The 27,883-nt window shown below is 35.9% G+C and overlaps 2 protein-coding genes across 2 annotated transcripts; both read left to right on the forward strand.

Moving 5' to 3' along the window:
- Positions 1-5,724: 5,724 nt before the first annotated feature.
- GNGT1 (G protein subunit gamma transducin 1) lies at positions 5,725-10,041 on the forward strand. The gene is made up of 3 exons (XM_045564396.1): positions 5,725-5,799; positions 5,890-5,995; positions 9,786-10,041. The coding sequence occupies exons 2-3, from the start codon at positions 5,900-5,902 to the stop codon at positions 9,912-9,914; spliced, it is 225 nt and encodes a 74-aa protein (XP_045420352.1). The 5' UTR covers positions 5,725-5,799; positions 5,890-5,899; the 3' UTR covers positions 9,915-10,041.
- Positions 10,042-16,254: 6,213 nt separating this feature from the next.
- On the forward strand, positions 16,255-20,627 carry GNG11 (G protein subunit gamma 11). The gene is made up of 2 exons (XM_045564781.1): positions 16,255-16,732; positions 20,204-20,627. Exons 1-2 carry the CDS (start codon positions 16,637-16,639, stop codon positions 20,327-20,329), a joined length of 222 nt encoding a protein of 73 aa, XP_045420737.1. The 5' UTR covers positions 16,255-16,636; the 3' UTR covers positions 20,330-20,627.
- The last annotated feature ends 7,256 nt before the right edge of the window (positions 20,628-27,883 follow it).

The following is a 27,883-nucleotide window of genomic DNA, read 5'->3' on the forward strand; positions in this document are numbered from 1 at the left end:
TTTTTTTTTTTTTGAGACAGAGTCTCACTCTGTTGCCTGGGCTAGAGTGCCGTGGCGTCAGCCTAGCTCACAGCAACCTCAAATTCCTGGGCTTAAGTGATCCTAATGCCTCAACCTCCCAAGTAGCTGGGACTACAGGCATGTGCCACCATGCCTGGCTAATTTTTTCTATATATATATATATATATACATATATTTTTTTTTTTAGCCGTCCAAATCATTTCTTTCTAGTTTTAGTAGAGACGGGGTCTCGCTCTTGCTCAGGCTGGTCTCGAACTCCTGACCTTGAGTGATCCTCCCACCAGAGTGCTAAGATTACAGGCGTGAGCCACCACGCCCAGCCTGAATAGGGCTTCTTTTCCCCAGTGTACATTGTTGTCTTTTTTGTCAAAGATCAATTGATTGTAGGTGGATGGTTTTATATCTGGGTTCTCTGTTCTGTTCCATTGATCTACATCTCTATTTTTGTACCAATACCATGCTGTTTTGGTTACTATATCCTTGTTGCATAATTTGAAGTCTGGTAGTGTGATGCCTCCAGCTTTGTTCTTTCTGATTAAGATTGCTTTGGCTATATCCAGCCATGTAATCATTCTCTTTATATTACCAATAGCTGGATACTTTCCAGACAGCCTTTGCATATACCTATGATAACAAACTACTCTTCAAATTCTAGATATAAAGCTGAAGAAAGCCAAAGTCATGAACAAAGAGACATAGCCAAGGTTTTCCTCAGAAGCTGGGTGTTAGTTAGCCATTAGATCACTCTACTTGTTATAAAATAAAGATTTAATGACTTTTTAAAAAATCTGCTTGTTTATGGGGTACAAGGGGGTTATATTCTAATAAATTTTTCAGAAGGTACTAGAAATCACAACAGTGAACTATATTTTCCTCATGTAAAGATCAGATTTTTGAAGGTGGAATCCTCATGATGAGCATGGATGAAGGTAAACATGACTGTGACAGCGTTATTGAACTTATTTAAATCACATTTTTGCTTAATGGTCATCACTACTATTCAAGGAGCTAGTGCTCTTTGGAAGTGTGTTGTCTGGTTGGCTGCTTATCCCAGAGCCTTTTGAACTCCTAAAGGGTCTGGTCAATACATGAAATTCATACTTGTTTTCATTTGTTTGTTTGTTTAATTAAAATGGTCTCTATCCATGAATAGGTCATGTTTGTAAATATACAAAGAATTTATTTCAAAAAACAAAATAAATAAATAAAACAATAAAAAAATTGCTTTGGCTATTCAGGATCTTTTCTGGTTCCAAATGAATGCTAGAATTATTTTTTCTGGATCTGTGAAGTATGACTTTGGTAATTTGATGCAGGCAGCCTTTGAAATTTACAGTAACTCACCTTGATTCTAAAATAAATTATCAAGAAACTGGATGGAAATTCAGAAAGACATCATGAGAAACTTAAGCTACCCTAAAGAGTTCCATTCTCCCAAAGTGTTTAAAAAATCACTAAAACATTATGTATTTAAGGAAACTCCCCACCCCTCTGTTTGTGACCTCCATGACTTGCTTGTATTGTTAAGCATATCTGCTTTTTTTCCTACATTTTGTCAATATAACTTTTTTTTTTAGAATTCTCAATGTATTGAGATCCAAGCATTAAAAAATGTTTTGTTTTTACAGAAATTGCCTCACAAACTATGCTATTTTTAACTCCCATTTCCCAGTGAGTAGCTGCTCCCTTAATAATCCTTTAAACTGATATCATCATTGTTGGCCATATTCGACTAGTAAAAACTGATCCTGGTGTGTAAGACCAAGAAAAGTCAATGCAATGTGAGTTTCCTCCTCCCCTTCTGGGGTTCTATGACCATGAGTTCCATTTACCCCAGAATCTTGCTACTATAAGAAATATCTCATACTATCTCATTTAAAACCATCAGTATGGTACCTAAATGCTCTTTATAGACTATCAAAAAAGCAGAAAATTATAAAGAATAAATATGGGTTTCAATATGAAAATCTTCGTTATCACTAAACATAATGAAGTGGTCAGATGCCTTTTATGTGTAGAATCACCATGGACCTAACAGCTAAGAATTCAGACCAACACATACACCATACTCATGGCTGTAGTCAATGACATGATTTTTCTGAAAGTGTAAAAAAGTTCTTGGTACTTTATCTTCTTTTTATCTATAAAATATTTGCATTATTATAAAATTCAGTGTGTCTAACAACCATTACATGAAATATAATGACACCAAGTATGAAAAATATTTCATGTTTATATGTAAAATGAAGTGAGGTTCAAGGTTCAAATAAATATGGTTTTTGTCTATGTGAATGTCTTACATTATATTTGACAGTTATACTAAATATGGCACAGTTCATTTTATGCAGCAGAGTCCTAGAAAATGCAAGATAGCTGACATCTCTTGTCTACACCCATGAAAACTAAGGAAAACCATAATAAACAACCTGACATATATTCAAAAGGGCCCCTAGGGGGCAGTATTCCCCCCATTGAAAGCCACAGATTTGTGGATGGGGTACAACTCTAGGATAGTTCCTTCCCCCATTCTTTGCATTTTTGGACCTTAGATCCAGTATGGCAGTAGTGAAGGATAGAGGAAGAGGTAAAACATACACCCTTCTTAACTGGGGTATGTTTTCCCCCTTAGTTGAAATAGCTATCTTAGCTATTTTGGCTATGAGTCTTCAGTCTTCCCTTTACATTTTGACTGAAAGTGGGATGGGGATGGTTGATAACAGTGTCAACAATCTGACCTAGCTGCTCTAAAGACTTTTCATGGAGAGGTAACCAACCTGAAGGCTTAGAATATGAGGGGCACAGGGAAGATTTATGCCATTTGTCATCAATTCTGGACTTTTTGTATAATCCTGGGGTATGAGAAAACAAATCCACTCCTTTACACTAGTTTGCATACAGGTATCAGAGAGAAATGTCCTGGAGTAGAAAACACCCAAGACCAGGAAACAAACACTTGTGTTGTCATCTCAACTCTACTGCCTCTGGTTGTGTGCCTTTGGGCATTTGAACTTTCTGGAGTGCCTGTGCCTCATCTTCAAATGGAATAGAGAGTAAAGCAGATGATGCTATATCTGAATTCTTTGAACCCTTGGCTTTAGTGTAACTCTGAACATTTGGAATCTCCATGTAAACAATATACACTGTCCTTCTTTGTGTTCTTTGGGGAAGTGAAAATTTTCATCCCCACTCTTTGATTTTTTTCATACAAGACCTGTGACATCAAATTTAGCAAGCATTCTCAAATCTTCTAAAAAAATTGTTTCCTCTAAATGAAGGATTTTTAATATTAAATATTATTAAACATGGTGAATCATAGCATTTTAGAGTTGAGAAATCATTTAATAAAATGAAGTTAGATAATATGCATGTTTTTCTACATCTAGGTGAATATTTATGACATAGGTTAATTGACTTTATCAATACTTCCTGGTTTTCTTGTATATGCCAAACAATATACAGAACAATAAACAGTAATGAGGGCATAAAAGTTATGAAAGGCATGGCCTCTTGCATAAAGGGCTGAATAATCCATTGTGTCTTAGGTTGGGCTTCCTAGAGGGGATTCTTGTCCAAGTGATTTATTGAGGCAAAGCTCTCAGGAGGAACTTCTGAAGGAGTAAGGAAAGCAGGATGGGGCAGGAAGAGAAGTTAGCCAAAAGGGGTTTCAGAAGTCTAGCATCATCCTAAACCCATGGGGATCTCTGGAAGTTTCTCAATTATGACAAAGTTTTTCAGACCAGAGGCAAGGAGCTAGGCTGCTAGGACCCCATAAGCCAGCCGTTTGCTAGAGGGCAACCTCAGGGGCCAGATGGGGGCATAATCTCTCAGGTATCACCAGGTTAAGTGGTTCCCATCAGCCAAGGGCCAACCTGTGAGCAGGTTGACAGTTAACAGTCATAGCTGCTGGGAGATGGGCACCTTACCTTGAAAAAGGAGATATGGGCAGGGCAACAACAGCCTATGCCTGGTGTAGAATGAGCCAAATCACGTACACATGCTGTCCTTTAAGAGTACCTATACGGTCATCTACCAGCAAGTACCATGTAAGAAAGTGCAGTCTGGAAGTCTAGAGGTCCAGAGAGAATAGAACCAGCTAACATGTACTGAGTACTTGCTCTGTGCTACACAACAAATCAACAAGGTAGGCAATATCATTGCTCCTATTTGCCAGTGAACTGATGCACAGACAGGTTAAGTAACTTGGTCAAGCCCACACAGCTAGTAAGTACCTGCGAATGATTATTTTATTGGCAATAATATGGCAGGGCTTTCTGGAATAGAGAAAATGAAATCCCAGACCCTCCTCTAGATCTACTAAATCAAAATCTCTAAGCTTGGGCTCATATTTTAGCAAGTTCCCTAAAGTGATGCTCACAACACACTGAAGTGTCAGAGCCATTACCCAGAGGAATGAGACATTTTCCAGAATGAATAAAAGTATGTAAAGAACATTGTCAACAGGTGAAAATGATCAGCAGAAATACTTATGAAGTTTTATGTATAGTCTGAAGGGGTGGGAAGGAAGGTGAAAATGAAAACAAGAATGGGCTCTCAAATGCACAAATTATTACATGGGAAGAAATAACCTTTTCACTGTCATAATGTTTCTTAAAATAAAGAACAGAGTAGTGAAAACTAAAAAGCATAGGAAACACTGGGCTTGGGTACCCATAGGGTGTTCTTCTCTACTTCTATGCTGCCCTGTGCAGGCATTGATCTCTAAAAATACCTTAAACTACCTCTTTCCCAGAGAAGAACAGGATTTTATATGACTGGGAAGGGAAATAATATTTCCTCAAAGGTTTGAAAATGAAAACACCATATAAATACAAAGAGATAGGTTAAGTGTTAATATATTATTAATATTAGCAGTGTATCTTCATATAGATGTGCAATGTTATGTTGTTTTCTGAAATATGTCATCTGAATATGTCCACTTTTATAAAAATACTTTGTTATAAAATTTGGACTAAAGAGACAAATAGAAGAGACTGTAGGCATGATGCCACTTGGCTACAATGAAATATTTTCCAGACAATTTCATGGGAGTACCACCAGCTTCTGAGCCATCCTCCCCGTTACCCATTGATTTAATTGCAGAAGATTGCTGAGAAGGCAGGAGGAAGAATCTGTTCTTGTATGATGTACATTGGTAGATCAGACTCACTATGTTCCCTTCAACCTGATATATTTGCTCATCATTGTTATCCAATTCATTATGACAAGTTATATACAAATTCCAGGGATTGTTTGGAGAAACACTTCTAAGTAATATATTGGTTTATTTCTGATCAAAAGGATTGTTTATTTTCCATATTTCCATTCTATTGGTTTACATTTTAATTCATTATTTACAATGACACTTTTTATATGGCCCCCTTTTAATACCAGATTAAATACTCTAGCAATTTACAGGATTAATGGGAAGTCCTTCAAATGACCCCTCAGTTAAATGGCATAAATTATATAGTGGAGAGCTTTGGAATTGAAGATGAAGATTGGAAACCCAAAATTTTACACTATGCAAAAGACCAGGAGAAAGGAGGAGCTTTAAGTATTTTAGATTACATACTGACTCAGCTGACCCCTCCCCACAAACTACTGACAGGTGTTTAGAGTCAAATGCTTGATGTAATCATATTAGCGAAGATTATGAAGAAGCTTTAAAATCCCAGGGCTACTGTGCAGTGCTAGGATTGTTCAGAGAGAGTGAGTAAGACCTCAGGAGAAATTGGTTACTGTGAGAAATCTAAAATAGAACAAAAGACATTTTACTTAGTAAGTTAAGAGCTAATGGAAGTGTTGGCTCAGACTATTTGAAGTGAGTTCAGCAATTCAGGTATATGCACTAACTTTCTACCTTTTCAGTAGGCAAAAGATGCCAGTAATCAATATTGAGGACCTGACAGAAAAGGACAAATTGAAGATGGAAGTTGACCAGCTCAAGAAAGAAGTGACCCTGGAAAGAATGCTGGTAAATTGTTGCTCTCTTTCAATTTTATTTTAAACTAGATACCCTGGAAGTACCAGTTTGGATAACATTGACTGGAGAGGCTCAATGTAGTTAAAGATAAATTGTTCGTATAAAAACTTATCCAAGATTAAGAAAATTAATAATCACAATTATCTCTTGATTTAGACTCTTAAATTGAGGGGTTGTCAAACTATTTTCTATAGACCAAACCCAACCCTTAACCTGTTTTTATATGACCACAAGGCTAAGAATGCTTTCACATTTTTAAAGAGTTGTTAAAAAGAGAAAGAGAGAAAAAAAAGAAAAGAAAGGAGGAAAGAAAGAAAGAGAGGAAGAAAAAAATATGAGACAGAGACCGTATTTTAGCTAAGCAATAAAATGAAGCAATGCATAATAGTCATTTTGTTTTTACTTTTCTAAATTGATGTTTCTACTTATTTGATGCAATCTTTTGATATTGTTGAAATCCTTTTAGCTATGAACTCATCCATTCCAGTACTATCATGGTCAGTAATAAATGAGTACATTCTATTCTTCTTTGGTAAATAAAGATAAGTTTAAGCACAAGAACACGCTGGTTCCTCCTAAAAATATCTGATAAACTTTGGAAATGTTTACCAAGACTTCTTTGCCATTAGAAGGAGCAGAAATGTCAAAGAAATTAAAATTTCCACTAAATAGTGACTGAAGCTTAGAGAATGTAGATACGTATTTTAGATCTCTTCATTTTAGGGATGTTAGTAGAACAAAAACCCCTCCACAAGAGATAATAGCATACTTTCTATCTTGAAAACATCTCATTTTATCAGGACAAAGTAAAAAAAGGAGTTTGTATTATCTTCATACTTTGCACATACTTTGCACAAAACTCCTACACACAATTAAAATTGGGATTTTTAGCTTCTTTTATGTTTAAATTGTCTCAAACTTCCCTGTTGTCCTTTCCATACAGATAAAACATGTTTTGCTATAAAGATAAAATTAAATCAACAGCCAGCACAAAAGCTTAGAACACACACCAAACAAGTTATAGTATTTACTTAATTTGGGGTAAATAAAATAAACTTTTGAGATAAAGAAGAGTTATTTGTTTTTCTTACCTTGAAATATCCAAAAGCTGTCTTATTATTTATATACTCATTATTCAATGTCTCCTTGCTCTTAGGAGTCAAACTAATTTAACATCAGACTACAAAAACTCCCTGTATAAATACACACACACACTTATATATATGCATATGCATGTATTATCTTACTGTTTAGGTTGCTATAACAGAATTCCGTAGACTGGGTGGCTTAAAACCAACAGAAATTTATTTCTCATGGTTCTGGAAGTTGGGAAGTCCAAGATCAAGGCACCAGCAGATTCGGTGTCTGGTGAGGGCCCACTCCCTCATTCATAGATACCTGTCTTCTCACTGTGTCCTTGCCTGGTGAAAGGGGCAAGGAAGCTTTCCGGGGTCACTTTTATAAGAACATTAATCCCATTTATGAGGGCTCTATCTTCATAACCTAATCACCTCCCCCAAATCCTACCTCGGGAGTTAGAATTTCAGCATATGAATTTGTGGGAGAGGCACAAACATTTATTCTAATATATGTATAATATTATGTTATATATAATATTCATATCATTATAATAGTATCATATTTAATATATATGATGGAATTTCCAGATCTGGAACCCATAACTCTGTCACAGGATGATATAGTATCAGTACAGCATGGTTAAGTGGATAGAATCTGGAAACATATTGCCAGTTCTGATTGTGGCTCCACAACAGCTTTCTGCTTGTGTGACCCTCACCTAAGTTACCTAACTTACCTGTGCCTCTGTTTCTTCTAAATGCGAATAGTAATAGCATCTACTTCAGAGGGCAATTGGGAGGAATAAATGGAATAATAAATGCAAAGCTTTGAGAAAAATACTTGGTAATAGCAAGTGCTTTCTATCCTATTATTATTGTTATTATTTAAAAATCATTATTGGTGTTTACAAGCCAGACTGGTTCATACTATGCCTCAATCAATTATGTTGTCAAGGAAGTAGTATTGCCAGAGTAAGACAACTCTTAGCATCCAGTTTCTAAAGCTGACAGATTTGCAATGACTAGAAGTCAATGTAATAGGCAGTGACTAAAGATGATCTTTGTAGTAATAACTAAAAACAGCTACCATTTGATTGTGCATCTTCTTGTGCCAGGCACTTGTTAGACATTTAAGACAACCAATGTAGCTATTCCTATTTTGTAGATGAAAGAGCTGAACCTTAGATGAACTACTTCAAGTATGGCTATATAACTGGTAAATGAGCAGACCCAATATTCAAACCTAGAGTGGCCTGAATCCAATGGCCATGCTCTTTCCACTATGCCATGTAATCCTGTATTAAACTACATATATTTATAATAATCCTCACTGAAATAATTTTTAAACACGTACACATACATAATTTTAGGTAATTTGTTAATCTTCATATCCTCAGATCCAAGCCAGACACTGTCAAAACCAATCCTTTGCTGACTCCTGAATTAAGAACAGCAATTTACACCTCTGTTCCTGTCATCTGGGTAGAGCCAAAACTGCTGGTGTTTGGGGGAGCGTGTGGGACCATTGAGGAAGGGGAAAAAGGTGAATCTAAATTACTGCATGTTTCAAAGTGTGTGTAAATCTACAAGTATCATTCTATGAAGGAGGCACTTGACCAATGCTTCTTTGACCCCATGTTGAAATAATTTAATATGTAGTTAATGAGTTTATAGTTGTAAAATAATTTTAAGTTTTATGTCCCATGTTGCTTGGAATTTGCATACAGAAATGGCACAAGAATTTTATTGGACAAAATCAATACATTGATTAAATAACTTATGGAATAGCCACTTAATGGACTGCCAAAAATAGTTCTGTGTCACTGTCAAGAGAGATATATTAATTGAAAGCAAAACAAGTTGAAGCTAAAATAGTTTGAATAATTTGATTAAATATGTATGTATGTATATGTACACACACATATTTATATTTACATATGTACTGAATATTGCCTCTCTCTAGAAGGAGTGTTAAATGGTACATTAACAGGCTCTCACTGAGTCCATTAAAATATTAACAACCGATTTTTACTAAATCATTACCATAATGGTACAGATGAGAGAAGAACAAGCTGGTAAACAAAACAAATGATTCAGTACAGCAAATGTTTATTCACTGAGCACCAACTAACGGAAGGCTCTGTTCTAGATGCTCGGGATGCATTGAAGAAATCAGCCAAAGGTCCCTCACCTCTAGCAGCTCACCTAGTACACTGCAGTGCCCAATCATTGTAGATGGGTTTAAAGTAAAATTACATGTGTATACTTCTGATAATTCAGGGGTGGGGATAAGCCTAAAATTTAATCATTATTCATTCCTTTCTACCTTCACAAGTCACATTTTTGGAATGAGCAAAAAGATTTAATCAATTTTCACTCTGATGACATTCTTAACTCGTGTTACCAGCTGTGTTCTGATCCCTGGACCTTGTTTCCTTTGAAGAAGCTGGAGGCAGTGTCTGCTGTGAACCCTCAGCTGGAGTGTGGCCAGCTGTTTAAGCCTTTGTCTGGAGATACCAGGGAGGCTGGGGAAGGGAGCAGCTCTTTCTTCTTCTTTCCTAGAAAATGTGCATACATTGGCAGAAAGCAGAGAGAATCATGCTGAAAAAATACATGAAAATGTATTGTAACAAATAAATTCTTGAAATCTACACTATTCTGTTTTAAACCAAATGAGTCATCACTTTCTCCTTCTCTTTGAGGTTTCCAAATGTTGTGAAGAAGTAAGGGATTACATTGAAGAAAGATCTGGGGAAGATCCGCTAGTAAAGGGTATCCCAGAGGACAAAAATCCATTCAAGGAGCTAAAAGGAGGCTGTGTGATTTCATAAAAAAAGAAAAATAATCCTTGGAACATCTCAAATTTTAATGACAGTACAAATTTTTCTCATATATAATACTATTAAGCATATACATGAATTTTTGAGTTTATAAATGTAAACTTTTAATAAAAATTGGCAAGTGATAACACATGCGTATATTTTTCTTACAGTATTTAGCATGGGATTTAAAACATAAATGACAATAGACACTGATTCTTCTTGAAAAATAATTACTATTTGACTGCAGACGTCTTTGTTATAGAGTGTCTTTTGTTCCTTTGGGTAGATCCCTAATAGTGCTATTGCAAGAATGTGGAAAAAAACCCAAGTGCCCATAAATCTATGAGTGGATTAATAAACTATGATATATGTATACAATGGAGTACTACTCAATTACAAAAAACAACGGTGATCTAACACCTCTTATATTTTCCTGCATAGAGCTTGAGCCCATCCTCCAAAGTGAGGTATCACAAGAATGGAAGAATAAGCACCACATGTACTCGCCATCAAATTGGCACTAACTGATCAACACTAAGGTGCTCACATGGTAATAATAGTCATTGGGGGTTGAGGGGATGGGGGTGGGTAAACTCACACTAATGGACACGATGAGCATTGTATGGGGGAAAGGGCACACCTCCAATCCTGGCTTGGGTGAGGCAAAGTCATAAATGTAACCAAAATATTTGTACCCCAATAATTTCCTGAAATAAAATAAAATAAAATAAAATAAAATTTAAAAATATAAGAAGCATGGTAAAAAAATAATTACTATGTTTTATGATGATTCTATATTATTCTGAGTTGCTAGTATATAGTTTTATGGTTTTCCATTTCCCTTTCAATGCTTATAATATTCTATCCAGAAATTTTATGGTTAGACTTATATTTTTCCCAACCTTTCTCTTACTTACAGAATAAGGAAGTCTATCCTTTTGATACACAAATGACCTATTTTGGCACAATTATGTGCTGCAAAGATTTTTGTTGTTGATGTTTTATTTTCTGTTTTCCTTTCTTCCTCACTTCTTAGTCAATGGCAATGGTTTTAACATAACTTCTTCCTGGATTCTTACCCAATTCTACTTGTCACCAATGATATGACTTTTTCCCAGAATGCCAACTGGATTAGGGGTTCAATGTGTGGTCACTGAGCACAGTGAATTTAACCAGCACCAGAATAAAGGTTATGAGCACAGACTTCAGAGCCAGAGGGTTCTGGCTCTGCCACTTCACTGCGTAAGTGGATAAGTTACATAATTCTTTCTAAATCTGTTTCTTCTACTGTAGGATAAAGATTATGATTCTATCCTCTATTTTTTATTGGGGTTTGATAATACACTAGTGCAACTATAACACTTAGCATATTGCTTGGCACATAATAAAACCCAGTGTCAGTATGATTACTGAGAAAGCAACTAGACAAATCCTTTAAGATATATGCTATTCCATCCCATCCCCATGAAAAGTCTCACCAGCACAGTCTTTCTACAGCAGGGGAAGGGCAAGCGATAGAAAATAGCTAACACTTGCGTCATCCTACTAATCAGCATCCTTCTGGCATCTTATTGAGTTTGCACGAACCCAATTTCGCTACCTTTGTGTCAGTGACTAAGAGAGATAACTTGCTTCTGCGTCTGAAGCAACTGACAAGTATAATTACCTCAAATCAGAAACTACTTTTGTTGTCAGTGTTTTCTTATTGTTATCTCACATTTACAGGGCTATTTTGCATACCTCAGTGATCAGAATACTCAGAAATGCTAATTGATTGTCATCCTTTTAAAAAACCAAATAAAAGTCATCTATTATTGGGTCTGGAACAAACTCTGAAGGTCATACCTTCAGCGGCACAGTGCCTTCCCACTCTGATGGTAGCAAACGCTCAACCAGTATCTGTTCACTCGTCCAATCCCTTCATTCTGAAAAGGAGAAAATAAAGGCTCAGAGAAGTGAACTGGCAACTTTCACAGGTCAAGACTTTGGGTCTCTGGCTAATTAGTGAGCAACATACCCCACCGTTTATCTTCAGCAAGTATGCTTTGAATATTAAGGGATTCCAGAATAAAGTACTGAATCTCTTATCTGTTTTTCCACAAGAGAAGCTCTTTTCCTTCTACTTAAAATTACAAAAAACCCTCTCCATCCACCCCTAGCATTTCCCACCTTCCTTTTCACTCTGTTTTCCTCCATAGCACCAGTCACCATCTGGTGTGCTATATTTCGTTAATTCCTTTAATTGTGGTCTGTGTCCACGAGTTTTCCATCTGCAAGTTAGTGTTCATTTAGTGAAGTGTTGCATATATCTTTTTTATTACAATAAATACAAAGTCTTTGCCCTGGCATTCAGTAACATGTATAGTCCGAACCAATATCTCTGGCTTTCATTTTACAACTGAAGATAGACTTTTGAGCCTAATGATTCTAAGTTCAAATTCTGGCTCTTCTATGTTCTAGTTGAGAACTTTGGACAAGTAACTTCAACTCTTTGGATTTTTTTTTTTTCACATATAAAATGACTGATTAGAATGGATACTTGTAATCCCTTAGGTCAGAGATTGGTATATAGAAAGAAGCCTGGTAAATGTCGTTTATTATACTGTAGGCTTCCTGTAGTCAACAAACTTCACTATTAAATAATCCCTGACATGACACCACATTTTCCATCTTCTGGAATTTGGTAATACTGATCCCTCCACCTGAAATGTCCCACTACTCCATCCCATTTCAGCCTTTTAAAATCCTACTCGTCTTCTGAGACTATGTGTTCTTCATTCTACCTCAAGAGTATTTTGTATGTCTCAAGTTATTTAAGATTACTTTACTTTCTCTTATTATAATTTGTATGGTCATCTTAATTTCAATGCTATACTGTAAATTTCCCAAGCCAGAAGCTCTGTTCATCTTTGAAACTGCTATACCAACTAACAAATTATCTCTACAATTTAATTGACTTCATAAATATCGAATTCACTTAAAAGCAGGCAAAGACAGTGCAGATGAAATGTTTCTACTAGATAATTCAGAATCCTTATTGGCTTAACTAATGATTAAATCAACAGTAGGGTAAACTTCCTGTTGCTTAAAAATACAGATTATCAGCAAAATTTTGAATAAGAGAGACATCATAGCGAGGAAGTACAGAGAAAGATGGTTTGGAAGTAGGAAATGAAATCATGATTGTCCCACAGGCCACACAGCTATAACCAGCAGCAACTCTGCTTTGTTCAGAAGTTGTTATTTCAGGGCCAGAGTTTACTAGGTTAAAGAGAATGAGGCAAGACTGCAAGACAACAAAAAATACTCCAACCTTAACAATATCTTTAGCCAGATATCATTAGCCAGAATGAGCTATTATAGATACTACAGTATTATCATTTGAGCTACTTGCACTTTGAAGATGTTTTTCACATATAGGTATGTTCAAACTTTAGCAAGAAAAAAAAAAAACACCTCACTGTTATTTTAATTAGGACTGATTTGATTTTAGCCAGATCTCATACAAAGCTAATATCAAACTTTCTAAATTCCTAGAAGAATGAATTAACATGAGGAAAACATGAGTAATGAGACTGACCAATTATACGTGATGGGAATTAAGTCTTTTAGGAACAAAATTGATAAGAGAAATCATTTTGATATCATGAATTTTAAGTAGTTTTAAAGTAATCAGAGCACAGATAATATTCTATGACTTGACATTATCTTCAACTAGAAATATTATGTACATGGTTACATGAAATTAGTGAGTTCCTGAAAATTGCCATGTGATTGTTTTAACAGATTGAACCAAATATCAAATGAATCAAGAACGCATCAATACTTTCTCTAAAGAAACTATCGTTTTAATGGCCTAAATGATCACCATTTACTTTATAAATTTTAGAACAGCAGAACTTGAAAAGTAACGTACTTTATTTATACCAACCAGAGATGCAGAGAGAATGTGTGTCTTGCAAAAATCACAAGATAGAATAAGACCAGAATCCTGGTCTTTTTTGAGTTCAGGTTAGCATTAAATCAATTCCAATACAACTGCCTTCAGTATTTTCTTAAATAGCTTTCTTCATATGGATTTTAAACAACATAATAAAACAGGAAAATAGTCAAAAATTCTTTTTTCTAGTTTTTGCATATCAAAGTAAAAATTTCATGGTCATTCTTTTATAATTTAAAAGTGAAAACGGTTACTTTTATTTCTGTTAAAAGATTTCTCTAAAACATTCATCAAAAGACAGTGGGTTAATTAATAAAAGCTCATTTCTGGTTATACCTATTATTTTTACTACACAATGGTTTCTGCTCACACTATTTTGTAAACTAACTTTTATTAGGAATAATATGTAAAATATAAGTATAAAAGTTAACACCACACTTGGATACAACTTATACAGATTTTTACATTTATTTATTCAGAATCTGTTTATACAAACATTTATTTATTAAAAACTTTTGAATATTGCTAATAGACTATTTCTGCAAGAATACATGAGAAATTGCTTAACATGGTTCTCTCTGGTTCATAAACTCGATGCCTAGGGATAGAAGACTACATATCCTTTTGTTTTTAAAAAATGCATTCTCATCATTTTACCATTTAAAACCAAACAACAACAAGAAAACATTTTTCAGAATGTTGTGTGGTCGTGGCATGTCAGCATTTCCCAATTCATTTTAGTATAATCAATTTACTTAGTAAGATATTATAATATGAATTATTTGATAACAAAAACTAAAAATAGTAGACTAACATGTATTTCATTTATAATATAAGCCTCATAATACTGTGGAAAAAGTTAAAGAACCAGTATGGGTTTACAAATATTTATCTCTCTATGCAACTAGATGATTTCACAGGGAAGAAATTTCCAGGTCAAAATAATTTTATTTTTAAGATTTTGAAACAGACATACATTAATTTACTTAACCAACTTATTTAATTTAGGCACTGAACTTGTTTAATTTAGGCCACATTCACATTCATTACTATTTTTAACTAGGCTTTTAAAGTTAAGGAATAGAAAATCAAAAAAATGAGATGCGAGGTTTTGTCTAGGCCCACTGCTTACTAACCAGGAAAACATCAACAGATGATCTAACTTCTTTGAACCTGGTATTTGAAATATAGAAAATAAAGCCCCTAAATGCTTTCTTTGTGGAAGTTATTATCATATATAGACATATAAATGCAATTAGAGATGCAACATATGTTTGCCAATTCACTTCCTCCCCTGCCTCATTATGTATTTTACAAATTAGAAAACCCAAACCCAGAAAAATTGAAGTGACTTTTCCAGTGATGGCCAGTGGCAGAGCTGGGACTGTAAGTGATGAGTACTCACTAAGTAGCTCATTTTGTTCTTTTCATTATAATATAGTCATTGAGGATAAGTGGGTGGAGCGTGGCAAGAAACTATGAACAAACAAAAACTTCTTCATTGACATTCCTTGTTTAGTCAACAAGGAATGGTTATAGGTGTCTAAGGTTAGGTACCCTCAAATATTCAGTCAATGCCCCACTCTTTACTTAAATTTGACTCTATCAGGCAGGACGTTATCTCTGGAAAGAAAAAGAAATCTCTGATTGCTTGGGAGGGTTTCTTACATTCATGTTTTGTTTTTCTTCTAGTCTTCTGGGCACCATTAACAAGGTTTTTGGTTATCCTCAAAGGGAAAGTTTTAATGCATGTAAACATTTTTCACATCACACATTTTTCCTGGCTTTACAAAGTGCCAGCTAGATGAGCATTACTTTCCAGAAAGCGGGGAAGCCAATACTAACTGAATCCACTGCCTACATCCAGGAAGGTGCACGAGCCAGGAGTTCGAAATCCTTGGTGTCAAGTGTTACCCAACCCTTGGGGTGAGAACTTGAAGATGCTTCTGTCTTCTCTCATATCATCCACTCATTACAAAACATTCCCCCGAAGAAAAAATAAAAACTCTGCTTTTGAGGACATAGATGATTATTTAATGACAGACAATGTCCGTGCAAGTGGCGGACAATATTCCTACCCTGATCTCTCCTTTTGTCTCAAGCTGTATAAATTCGTTTTAGGTCCTTACCAGACTAAATGGCTATAGATCGACAGGCTCCGGTGGGCATTTCTGAGATAATAGCTTGAGTTTCATTTTCCTTTGGGCCTTTTCTCAATTGTCCACATTTCCCACAATAAATAAATAAACGCACACACACAAACTAGGGAAAAGTCATATACAGCATACTTTTAAAACTTGCAGAGGTGAAGGGCCGCTATTTCCTGCTGGGTAATGTCCTCCTTTTCCTCGTTTCACAAACAAAACCCGGATGTGACTTGGAAACGGAAAAGAAAAAGGGGGGGGGACAAAAAGTAACACTTTTGCTGTCCCCAGCCCCGCGGCCCCAGCCCAGCCGGTCTCCCGCGGGCGCGGCAGCGTCCTGGGCCAGGGCCACCGTCCCTGCCGCTTGGACCGCGCCTCTAACTCAGCCCTAACCAGGCACCTGGCCGGGCCTCCCGGGGTTGCGAGGACGTGCAAAGGGGACAGGGATCGTTAAGCTCTCAGGACGCGGGGAAGAGCTGGCGTGACGAGGCGTCCCGCGGGAAGCCGAGCCCCCGGGGAGCCGGCAGCCCTGCGCCCGCGGGCGAGCCGCCAGGCCCCGCAGCTATTCCGGGACGCGCCGCGGGGCTCGCGGCACTCGCAGCGGCTCCCCTGCGCCAGCCGGCCCCGGACCCCGTTCTGGGCCGAAGATGCCTGCCCTTCACATCGAAGATTTGCCGGAGAAGGAAAAACTGAAGATGGAGGTTGAGCAACTTCGCAAAGAAGTGAAGTTGCAGAGACAGCAGGTAAACGGGCTGTTCCGGAATATTTTCTTCTCTGAAATGAACCAGGGTCAGCTTTTCCTGGTTAGTTCAGTAAAAATCAACGATTTTTTGTTTGTTTGTTTTTCTTTCCTTGTAGCTGTTCCTGAAGTAGGGCTTTGGCAGTGCCTGGGAAATGCCACTTGATGTGGCAAAATCATAGGAGGTAAAGGAGAGAGCCAGGATCCCATAAGGAATTTAAAGCCAGATGTCCTAACATTTAAGGAGCCTAGAATGGGGAAAACAGACAAGAAATCTTGACTTTTATTAGACACCTGGTTTTAAAAGCTCAATTGTAGGAAAAAGGCACATTGCGCTTGGGTCTTTGATCTTTCACATTACTGGAAAGGATGGTATTTGAAAGACTTATTCTAAAACCATATTTTAAATAAAGTCTTACAACTACACTACTCAGTTTTGAATTTCACCCGTGGTCTTCAGTGATGTGCAAAGAACAGTCTGCTGGAGCTTGGGAGTAAAATATTAGAATTTCTATTTTTATTTATTCCTAAATTTCATCCATTTATAATTTCCAGTTTATGTTTTATAAGTGTACATAATGGATTAATACAATAGCATCTGTATTTATTTATAAATAGATAATCATACATACACCGAGGTGCATATAAAAATTCATTTTAGTAATCACAGTTTTAAAAATTGAGAGACCACTGGTATGATTACAATTTCAGTGAGAACATATGCCCCAGTATTCAGAATTCTCCACTGAAACTGGTTGGGGGTTTTGTAACTCTTAAATTTCTTACTGGTAATTGGGGCCTTCATTAGACACTAATTTTTCTTCCTTTTTTAACCCAGTCAGGCAACGTGGAGTCTAGGAAAAGGCTTTTGGATAGATATTTTTTAAAGAAAATTAATCTTTTGGACAAAAAATTTGAACTGATTTTATTTATGGTTTAGTACTAGAAAAAAAGAAAATAAAAATGATAGAAATAAAAGTGTTGCAATGTGTCTTCCTGCTCAAGTTCTGATAAATCTGTTCACAAGTGCTTTTTTACTATTATGTGATGATTGGAAGATGAAGGCCTTTTTGGATTTTACTTTCTATACACTTCCTTTCTCAAATTTAAACTTTTACTTCCAAATTCCTGCTCTTCTTAGATTTTGTACTGGAATGTTCTTTCTTTCCATGTTGAGGAGTTTCTTGCTTTAAAGATGTCGATGTGTTTAAAGGAAAAAAATGAAGTTACAGTACCCAATTAATAAGCTTTTTCTTGAGACTTTAAGGGATCCACTTTATGCATGGCAAAGTTCCCTGTATAGCACGTGTAGGCCACTTAGGTTTTTTCACACAGTAAACCTTAGAAGTTACATATTAAACATAATTGTATACGCTGAAGTCAAGCACTGCCTGTGCAAAGTTGGAATATCTTAATATTTAGTATCACTGTACAGAATTTACAGGAGGAAAAAGGAGACAAATAACTTCTACTTATTTGAAGTTTCAAATTAGCTATTGGCCAGGAACCTGGATGCAACTGACTGTGTGGAAATTAAACATACCATCATCAGTTTCTCCCTGCCAGCCACCCCTACCCTTTAGGACACACCCTGCTGCATCAACTTTCCAACTCCAGAAACCCCAAGTGTGTGCCAGAGAGAGAAAAAACTTCGGGGAGGGGATATATGTCCTTAGGAGGTAGAGGAAGCAGCATGGCATCTAAGTCCTAATAATAATATTCAAATATTTGATTGTGCACTTGAAATTATAGATTATTAATGCTAGACAAGCATTGTGGCTTTTAGAGATCTTTCCACCTCCTCACTTTAGGGATGAAAAAAAAAAAAAAAAACGGGTCCCGGAGAGACTAACCAGCTCCTCATTTAAGACCACAGAGATAGTGATAGGACAGATACTAAAATATGCTTCTCCTGATGCCTAGTCCATTATTCTGTCAACAAATTGTTAACATCTGAGCTTTGTGCTCTGCTCAGGCCAAAGAGACAAAATTCACAGGTTGCATTCAGGCTCCAGCTACTTGGTCAAACATATCCTCTTAATGGAAGGAAATGCATCAGAGGAGGAATTATTCACTTTTAGAGATTACAGACCTCTTTGGAAACAATGACGAAGCTGCTATAAGAACAGATACAATGTATTTTACATGTATCTGGAACATGAATCTTATCCAGAAATTCCTGTGGGGCCACAGACCCCAGGTTATTATCAATTCTGATAATTCATTTAAAATGCACACACTATGAATGTCAACAACAATTGAGAGCAAATGTTACCTAAAAGAATGGTACTTGAAAAGATTTTATTTTGCCACATTTTAAGTCACATTACTATATCACCTAGTTTTAAATTTTAGATCAGAGGCCTCCACACTAGTGTGCAAAGAATAACCTTTTGGGGCATGGAAGTAAACTACTAACATTTCTTTGTTTAGTTTTAAACCACATCCTTTTATAATTTCCAGGTTATATTTTATAATTATGCATGATATATTAACACAGCAGTATCTGTACTTATTTATAGGTAAATAATTATAGACATTTTGGGATACATATGCAAGCATGTTTTAGTGATAACCATTAAAACAGTTTGAGGTTACTATTATAGATTACAAATTAAATGGGAGCATTTTCCCAATTTTAATAGGTCTCCAGTGAAATTTGCTGGAGCTTCTATAATTTTTACTTCTAATTTCTTATGAGTAATACAGGCCTTCATTAAGACCCTAATCCTTTTTATTTCTTTTCTTTTTATTCTTTTTTTTTAAAAAATTCACTCTTGCAAACTGTCTCTTAAGGATAGACTTTTTGAAGAATCTATTCAATCCTTTCTCCATTGCAGAAAAAGTTTAGTCTCAGATAAGCTTAATAAGCCTCAGATAAGTCTTTTATTATGATCATTGCCTTCGTGCAACAGGAAGGAATTCTGAGCAGAGACACAAAGTGGGATATTTGGGCAATGCCACCCTTTCTAGAGTCAGGCTTTTTCCAATGCTTCTATCATTCTGTGAAATTTCAGGACATAGCACATACCCATAAGTGAGAATGGTGGTATGTCACACCCCAAAACATTTGAAGATTATCTACTACTTCACCTGCTCATCAGCATGGAAAATTGAAAGCAAACTATGTTTTAGTTCCTAAAATATTGTAGACATGTCGTAATTGTATTTTAATAGAGGAAGGAAATCACATGAGGCACAATGGATAAAAATTGCTGAAGATGATTTATTTAATACAGTGACTTTCAAATTTTTTTGAGCCTGACCAGTAGTCAGAGATATAGATTGTATCATATATAAATAGAATGGAATAAAAAATATTAGAGTACAGCACAGAGATTATATATATATACATATATGCAAATTAAAAAACTTTTAAAAGCTGGTTGTATTCAATGATATTAATTTCACTAAAGGGTGGTGAAAAGTTTAAACAACTCTGACCTCATCCATTCTTTTTTTCCCCATACTTAAGGTGTCTAAATGTTCTGAAGAAATAAAGAACTATATTGAAGAGCGTTCTGGAGAGGACCCTCTGGTGAAGGGAATCCCAGAAGACAAGAATCCCTTTAAAGAAAAAGGCAGCTGCATCATTTCATAAATAACTCTGGGGAGAAACTTTATCCTCAGTGGAAGAACTAGTTTATTTTAGTTTTTCTGAATAAAACCAACATGCCTTTTAAGGAAGTAAAAATGAAACTTACAGGAGACTTTCTTAAGCACTATATAGATAGAGTTATGTATAAAAGCATATGTGCTTCTCCACTTTGCTCACTAGACACCCTTTTTAAAACGACAGAAAGTATCAGATGTACAAATAAGAACATTACTTGTGTATGACTCACCTCTTTCAGTGTATTGCTTGATGCCTCAAATAAAGTTTTATCTTGGGAAAATGAGTGTCAGTGATTTAAGAAGGAATTTTTTCACGCATTAACTTTTATAATTCTCCCCGTAACTTTCTGAGTGTTTGGGATATGTATCAAAAGATTAGGTGATTTGATAGATGAGATCTCCAATCCAGCTCTCTGTGTCAAAAGTTTACAACACTGAGTGCTGACTTCTGGAATGTGTTTGATCTAACCTTAACTACTATTCAAGAACTGAGCGGGTAGATTTCTTAATAACGTTGACAGGAGTCAGATCATCTGAGTCAGGAACCAAGCCAAGCCACATCTACATTAGCATTTCCCCAGTTTATCACCATTTAGACCTTGTTCAAAGTGTTCCTGTAGTAGTGGCCTTAGGAAAGGGGCTGTTTTGGGGATCAGGAAAAGCACCCTGCCTTCCTGCAGCACAGTGCCTGGCTAGCCCTGGCTTTGGGGGCTGGTACTTTTGCCTGCACAGAATTGCATCTCCCACGTGCTCTCCAGGTCTTGGGCGTGGCATCACTCCAGCTCTGTGGCATTGGCACAGACGCTTGGATCTCTGCACCCATTCTTGCCAGACTTTTCCAGCAGGCCTGGGCCAAGCACACCTCTTTTTCTCCTCCTCCAAAGGGACCAGTGAATCTTTGCCCACTTTAAAAATTAATTTGCCTTTTTCTTACTGACTTGTAGAAATTCTTCATATATTCTGACTATTCATCTTTTGTGGGTGATATGTGTTGTAAATACCTTCTCGTAGTCCGTGGCTTAAGTTTTCACAGTGGCCTTAGCTTCCGTGGTTTTAGCTTGCAGGTACAACACGCCAGAGTACAACACCTGCTCAGGTTCTTTACAAAAGTACCTGCAGCACAGACCTCAAAGAAAGGGACCTTCCTCTCTTTGAGCATCCTTGCCCTCTGTCTTCTGCATACAAATTGCTCCAAGTTTGCACCCAAAGAAAAACAAGTAAAAATCCTTGCTGGTTAACTCTAGCTCAAATGGGCTTAATTCCTAACTTACCCTGCAATTTTCAATGTGGCACCAGAAGCCTACATTTCTCCTTGATTAGATCTTTTCTCCCACTTACACATGTAGGTGTACCTTACTTATCAAGCCAGATAGGTGCCCGTGACCTATAGCAGCTTCCCAGAGTATTTCAGTGTCCTTGCTCTGAAATTCCTTTCCTTTCCCTGTCTGAGAAGGAACAGGATACCCCAGGCGTTTGAAAAAGTAGGTTACACTAAACCAAGAGCAGGGACTAATTCCTTCAATTTCCTGCCATTTTCTAAGTGATGACGTCAATTGGGATTACTGAGAGCCCAGGGATAATTTTAGCCCAAAGCATGATCTACTTCAAGGTAAGATTTAAGAACAATAAAAATATATTTCTGCCAAGCACCATAAAACAATTAGTATTTCGGGTATGTTACTATTATTAATCATTTAACATTTAACAGGGCATAGGATTTTAGTACTTTGGTGCTTGTAAAGTTTTACTTTAGTGAGCTCTTGCATTTCTTTCCATTTATAAAGTTTTCTTTCCTTGTATATGAAAGCAAACATCTATTTCTGGCTACTGGTAAGACAGATTAAATCACCTGCTTCCTTCATAAATGGCCAAGACAACACATTCATTCCCTAACTTCCTGAGAGTTGTGATTGCAAGGATATATCCTGAATTTCTATTAGCCATGTTCAGCTATTCATTCATGTACACCCCCAAGTCCTAGCTTTTGCTCTTCATGTCTCTTTCACCCACATGACAAAACAGTCAACTGACTTCTGTTTTTCCTTAATAAATATCTAATCTTGTAGGTGTTTCTACCAAATCTCTGTTATTTTCTTCTTACTGTTTCATCATTGTAACTCAGCAAACACATAGAAGTAAAATAAAACCATTTTGTTTTTCAAGTGTTTGACTGCTAAAAACTTATTAGCTTGCATTAGGAAGAGAAAGAAAAATATGGCAACTAAATATTTGGATATATTATAAATGTAACATTTAGGAAGTGAGAATTTAAGTAGAATTTAGATAATGTGTTCAAGTTCTTGCAAGTATGTAGTTGTGTAATCCTTTGCTATTTGATTAAAAATACTTACCACATATGCTTTGAGTATTAACAGTTAGGTTCTATGAAGTCTTATTAAATTAGAAAAATTGGGCTTTTCAATTTCTAAGCAGAATCTACCTTATAAACTCCCTCACACCTGATATTGTAAGACAACATATTTTTGTGTGTTGAATACAAATTAGTATCTCACTATTATCTAAATTTGCATTTCCTTGATTTCCAGTGATGTTTAATCAATTTCATGTATGTCAATTTTCTGTTTTGAAGTTGCCTGTTCTCATCCTTTGGCCATTTAAAAAATTAGTTTGCCTTGTTCTTATCGAGTTGTATATACTCTTTATCTAATCTGGCCATGCATCCTTTGTTGGTAATACATGTTGGAAATACCTTCTCTCATTCCATGACTTAACTTTTCACTTTGTCATTATCTATTGACAAATAGAAGATTTGTAATTTGTTAAACTTTTTTATTTTGAAATAATTATAAATTCACAGGAGGTTTCAAATAAATGTAGAGGGACATCTATTGCACTCTTCCCCTAACCTCCTCCAAAGTTAGTTTTATACAACAATTGTACAATATAAATAGCAAGAAATTAACATTCTACATCTATAGTGCTTATTCAGATTTCAACAGTTATACCTGTACTCCTGTGTGTGTGTGTGCACGTGTGTGTGTGTGTGTGTGTGTGTATAGCTCTGTGCAATTTTATCATATGTAGCCCGTGTACCCACCACCACAATCAAGACTGTCAACTGGACTGTCACAAGACTCTACCTTCTTATTCCTCTATAGTCACACTCAAGATGCCCTTACATCTATGGTCACACAAAGATACCCTTGCATCTTCAGTCCCTAAAAACCATGAATTTGTCCTCTCTCTCTATAATCAAATGAAGAATGCTACATAAATTAAATCATACAATAGATACCCTTTTGAGATTGGCTTTTATCATTCAGCATAATTTCCTTGTGGTTCTTCCAAGTTGCTGTATGTATCAATAGTATATTCATTTTTATCATTGAACAGTATTACATGCTATAGATGTGCCATGGTCAATACACCCACCGATGACATCTGGATTGTTTTCAGTTTGGGGCTATTGCAAAGAGAAGTGTTATGAACATTCATGTACAGATGTTTTTGTATGAAAATAAGTCTTCATTTATCTGGAATAAATTCTCAGAAATACATTTGCTGGGTTCTACAGTAGATTCATGTTTAATTTTTAAAGAAACTGCCAAACTGTTTTGCAGAGTGGTTGTATTACTTTACAGTCAGTCCCATTGGCAGTGCATGAACAATCCAGTTTCTACACATCCCTATCAGCATTTGATGTTAGCACTATTTTTCATCTGATCCATTCTGATAGGTATATAGTCATATCTCATTATGGTTTTAAATTTTGCTTCTCTAATGGCTAATTATATTGAACATTTTTCATTTGCTTATTGGCCATTTCTATATCCTCTTTGATGAAACATGTATGCATGTGTTTTGGTTATTTTCTAATTTATTTTAATGTTGAATTTTGAGAGTTCTTCATATATTTGAGCTACAAGGCCTTGGTTGATTTGTAAATATTTTTTCCCAAATCCAAATTTGTTTTTTTAACCTCTTAAAACTTTTCCCCCACAGAATAATTTTTTTTTACCTTGGTGAGGTCTAATTTATCATTTTTTTTCTCTTATGGATCATGCTTTTGGTATCAAATCTAAGAACTATTTGCCTACTCTTAGTCCCAAAGACTTTTTCATATGTTTCTTTTAAAAGCTTTATAATTCTATGTTTTATATTTAAGTCCATGATCCATTTTGAGTTAATATTTTTGTGAGGTATAAGGTTTAGATAGATGTCTTATTTGTTTGTTTGTGTGTTTGTTTGTTTGCCAATGGATGACTAATTGCTCTAGCATCATTTATTGAAAAGGCTTTGCTTGCTTTATTGAATTTATTTTGCTCTTTTCTCAAAAATTAATTGTACATATTTTTGTGTATCTATTTCCAGGTGTTCTATTCAGTTATGTGTCCATTCCTTTGCCAGTTCCACACTGTCTTGATTTCTGCAGCTATATAATAAGCAGTAACATCAGAAAGAGAGACCCCTCAAACTTTATTCTTCTTCTTCAAAATTGTTTTGACTCTTCTATGGCCTTTCTCTTTCTGTGTAAATTTTAGAACAAACTTGTCTATGTCTACAAAGTAACTCAATGGTCTCAGCAGTAGAGAAGAGATGACATAAGATAGAATCAGTGGACTTGAACACAGGTCTATAGAATTTACCCAATCTGAACAACAAAGAGAAAATAGATTGAAAAAAATGAGCAGATCCACAGGAATATGTAGGATGATAACAAAAGATCTAACATTGGTATAATCAAAGTCCTAGGAAAAAAAGGAGAAATGCATGGGACTGAAAAAGTCATAAAAGAAAAATAATGGATAAAAACTTCCAAAATTTGGTAAAAGATGTATATTTAAAGATTCAATACATGAGTGGATTAATAAAATGTGGTATATGTATACCATGGAGTACTAAGCTATAAGAAATAATGGTGATATAGCACCTCTTGTATTTTCCTGGATAGAGCTGGAACCCATTCGATTAAGTGAAGTATCCCAAGAATGGGAAAATAAGCACCACATGTACTCACCATCAAATTGGTTTCACTGATCAACACCTAAGAGCATATTTAGGAATAACATTAATCGGGTGTCAGGCAGATTGGGATGGGGAGGGGATGGGTGTATACATACATAATGAGTGCGATGCGCACCGTCTGGGGGATGGACATGCTTGAAGCTCTGACTCGGGGCAGGGGGCAAGGGCAATATACGTAACCTAAACTTTTGTACCCCCATAATATGCTGAAATAAAAAAAAAAGATTCAAGAAGCTGAGCAAACTACAAATATGATAAACCTGAAGAAATTCATACCTAGACATGTCATACTGAACATCTTGACACTGAAGCCCAAATAAAAAACTTTTAAAATACGAGCAATAAATGATACATTATAGGGCTGGGCACAGTGGCTCACGCCTGTAATCATAGCCCTCTGGGAGGCCAAGGCAGGTGGATCGCTCGAGGTCAGGAGTTCGAGACCAGCCTGAGCGGGACCCCGTCTCTACTAAAAATAGAAATAAATTATCTGGCCAACTAAAAATATATATAGAAAAAATTAGCTGGGCATGGTGGCACATGCCTGTAGTCCCAGCTACTGGGGAGGCTGAGGCAGGAGGATTGCTTGAGCCCAGGAGTCTGAGGTTGCTGTGAGCTAGGCTGACGCCACGGCACTCACTCTAGCCTGGGCAACAGAGCGAGACTCTGTCTCAAAAAATAAAAATAAAAATAAATAAATGATACATTATGTATAAAGAGAGATGAATTAGAATTAAGTGGACTTCTCATCAGAAACCATGGAGGCCAGAAGGAGAGGTGTGACATTTTTAAGTGCTGAAAGAAAAGTACTGTTAACATTGAATCTTACACCAGTAAAACTATCCTTCAGGAATGTAGGGGAAATGAAGACATCCTTAGATGAAGGAAAACTAACAGAATTTGTTACTAGCAGACCTCTTGAAGAATGGCTATAGGAAGCTCTCGAAACAAACAAAAAATATCAACAACAAAAAGGCTTATACCCTCAGGAAAAGAACAAAAGATAAAAGTAAAAACTGAAGCAGACATTATAGGCTATCATTCAACTTCTAAGTTTCTTTAATCATATTTTATGGTTGAAACAAAAGATCTGATATGGTGTTTACTATATGTAGAAAAAATACATAACACAACTATACTTAGAATGTGGAGAGAGTAAAAGGACTGAAGTAGAACAACTCTAGTTCTAATAAACAGTATTAGAAAAAATAATTGTACATAACAAATCTATTTCTGTACCTAGGTAGCCTGCTCTGGGAAAGAGAGCTGGGCTGTTTAAAGCAGAACATGCTAAAAGCATAGCAAGTTGATTCAAGTCATAAGAGGCCCAGTCTAGTGGGACAAAGAAGTGATTAATTCACGTAACTACTTGGGAGAAGAGTAACTGGTCATGGTTCACGTGCTCTGGGACCCAGCTGGTGATCTGGGTTTTAGAAATAGAATGCCTGGTACAGATACATTAAGGAACTTGGAGGGAAATTGTGTTATCTGCTGAGTGCAGACCCAGATTAAATCTCTCCTACAGACAAGCTTAGCTCAAGATAATGCTGCAGGAAAGAGGGTTTTGGAGACAGGATGTTACAATCTGAGAGGCCAATATTACGGTGAAGCCACTAAGTCTAAGATAGATGGGAAAACCCTGGACTCAATAGAAAAAGAGACGAGATAAAACAACTGTACTTGGATGAAATAAGAATTATTGACCGAGTAGAATCTAGGACCTGACTGAGTTGAAGACTCCTGAGAGCATTTCCACCTATGAATTAGAATCTGGACAATGGCAAGGACAAGGACTTCTTTTCAGGAAAAGACATTAAAACCTAGGAGAGGAACATAAATTCATTATTTGTTATTTATAAGTAGGCCTAGTATCTCTATCATGTTACTCTCAAGATGAATATTTAAAAATTATTATTTCACATGAGCCAAAGCACAATATTATTATATACAGTAAGCCTGTGTTGTCATGTGATATAAATATAGATCTTTATTTACATGCAACAAACATGTTCTACTCACAGGAAGCCCATATAACACTGAATTAGATTTTAAGATTTTTTGTCATATTCCTTAATACCATAAATGTACTATGCTTTCTTTAAACGGACTGTACACACATAAACATATACACACATATTCGTCAGTGATACTGAAAAAGAAAAATAATGTTTTCCTTAAATCCCAACACAAAGTATGTATAATCAGTTAGATTTAGGTAAAATTAATAAGAATTCTTTTTTATATATGTTATGTATAGAAAACAGAAGAAATAAGAAAATATTTTATGGTGATAGCAATCATTATTACATTGATGATTATCTGTTCTTAGTAGGAATGAGAAATGGTAAAGCAGCTGTCAGTGTTTGAATTGGAATTTCTACTTCCACAGAATGTAATTTTATTTTGTCTTCCCTTTAAAATAGAAGCTCTTCAATAAGGAATAATTGGTTAATGTCTATCTAAATTATATTTGCCCTTTTGCCCAGTTTGGCATTTATTTTTGTTTATATATGAAATATATATGTATAAGGTTATTCACTGCAGCATAGGGTGT

The sequence above is a fragment of the Lemur catta genome, chromosome 11, assembly GCF_020740605.2.
Source record: "Lemur catta isolate mLemCat1 chromosome 11, mLemCat1.pri, whole genome shotgun sequence".
Taxonomy (NCBI): domain Eukaryota; kingdom Metazoa; phylum Chordata; class Mammalia; order Primates; family Lemuridae; genus Lemur; species Lemur catta.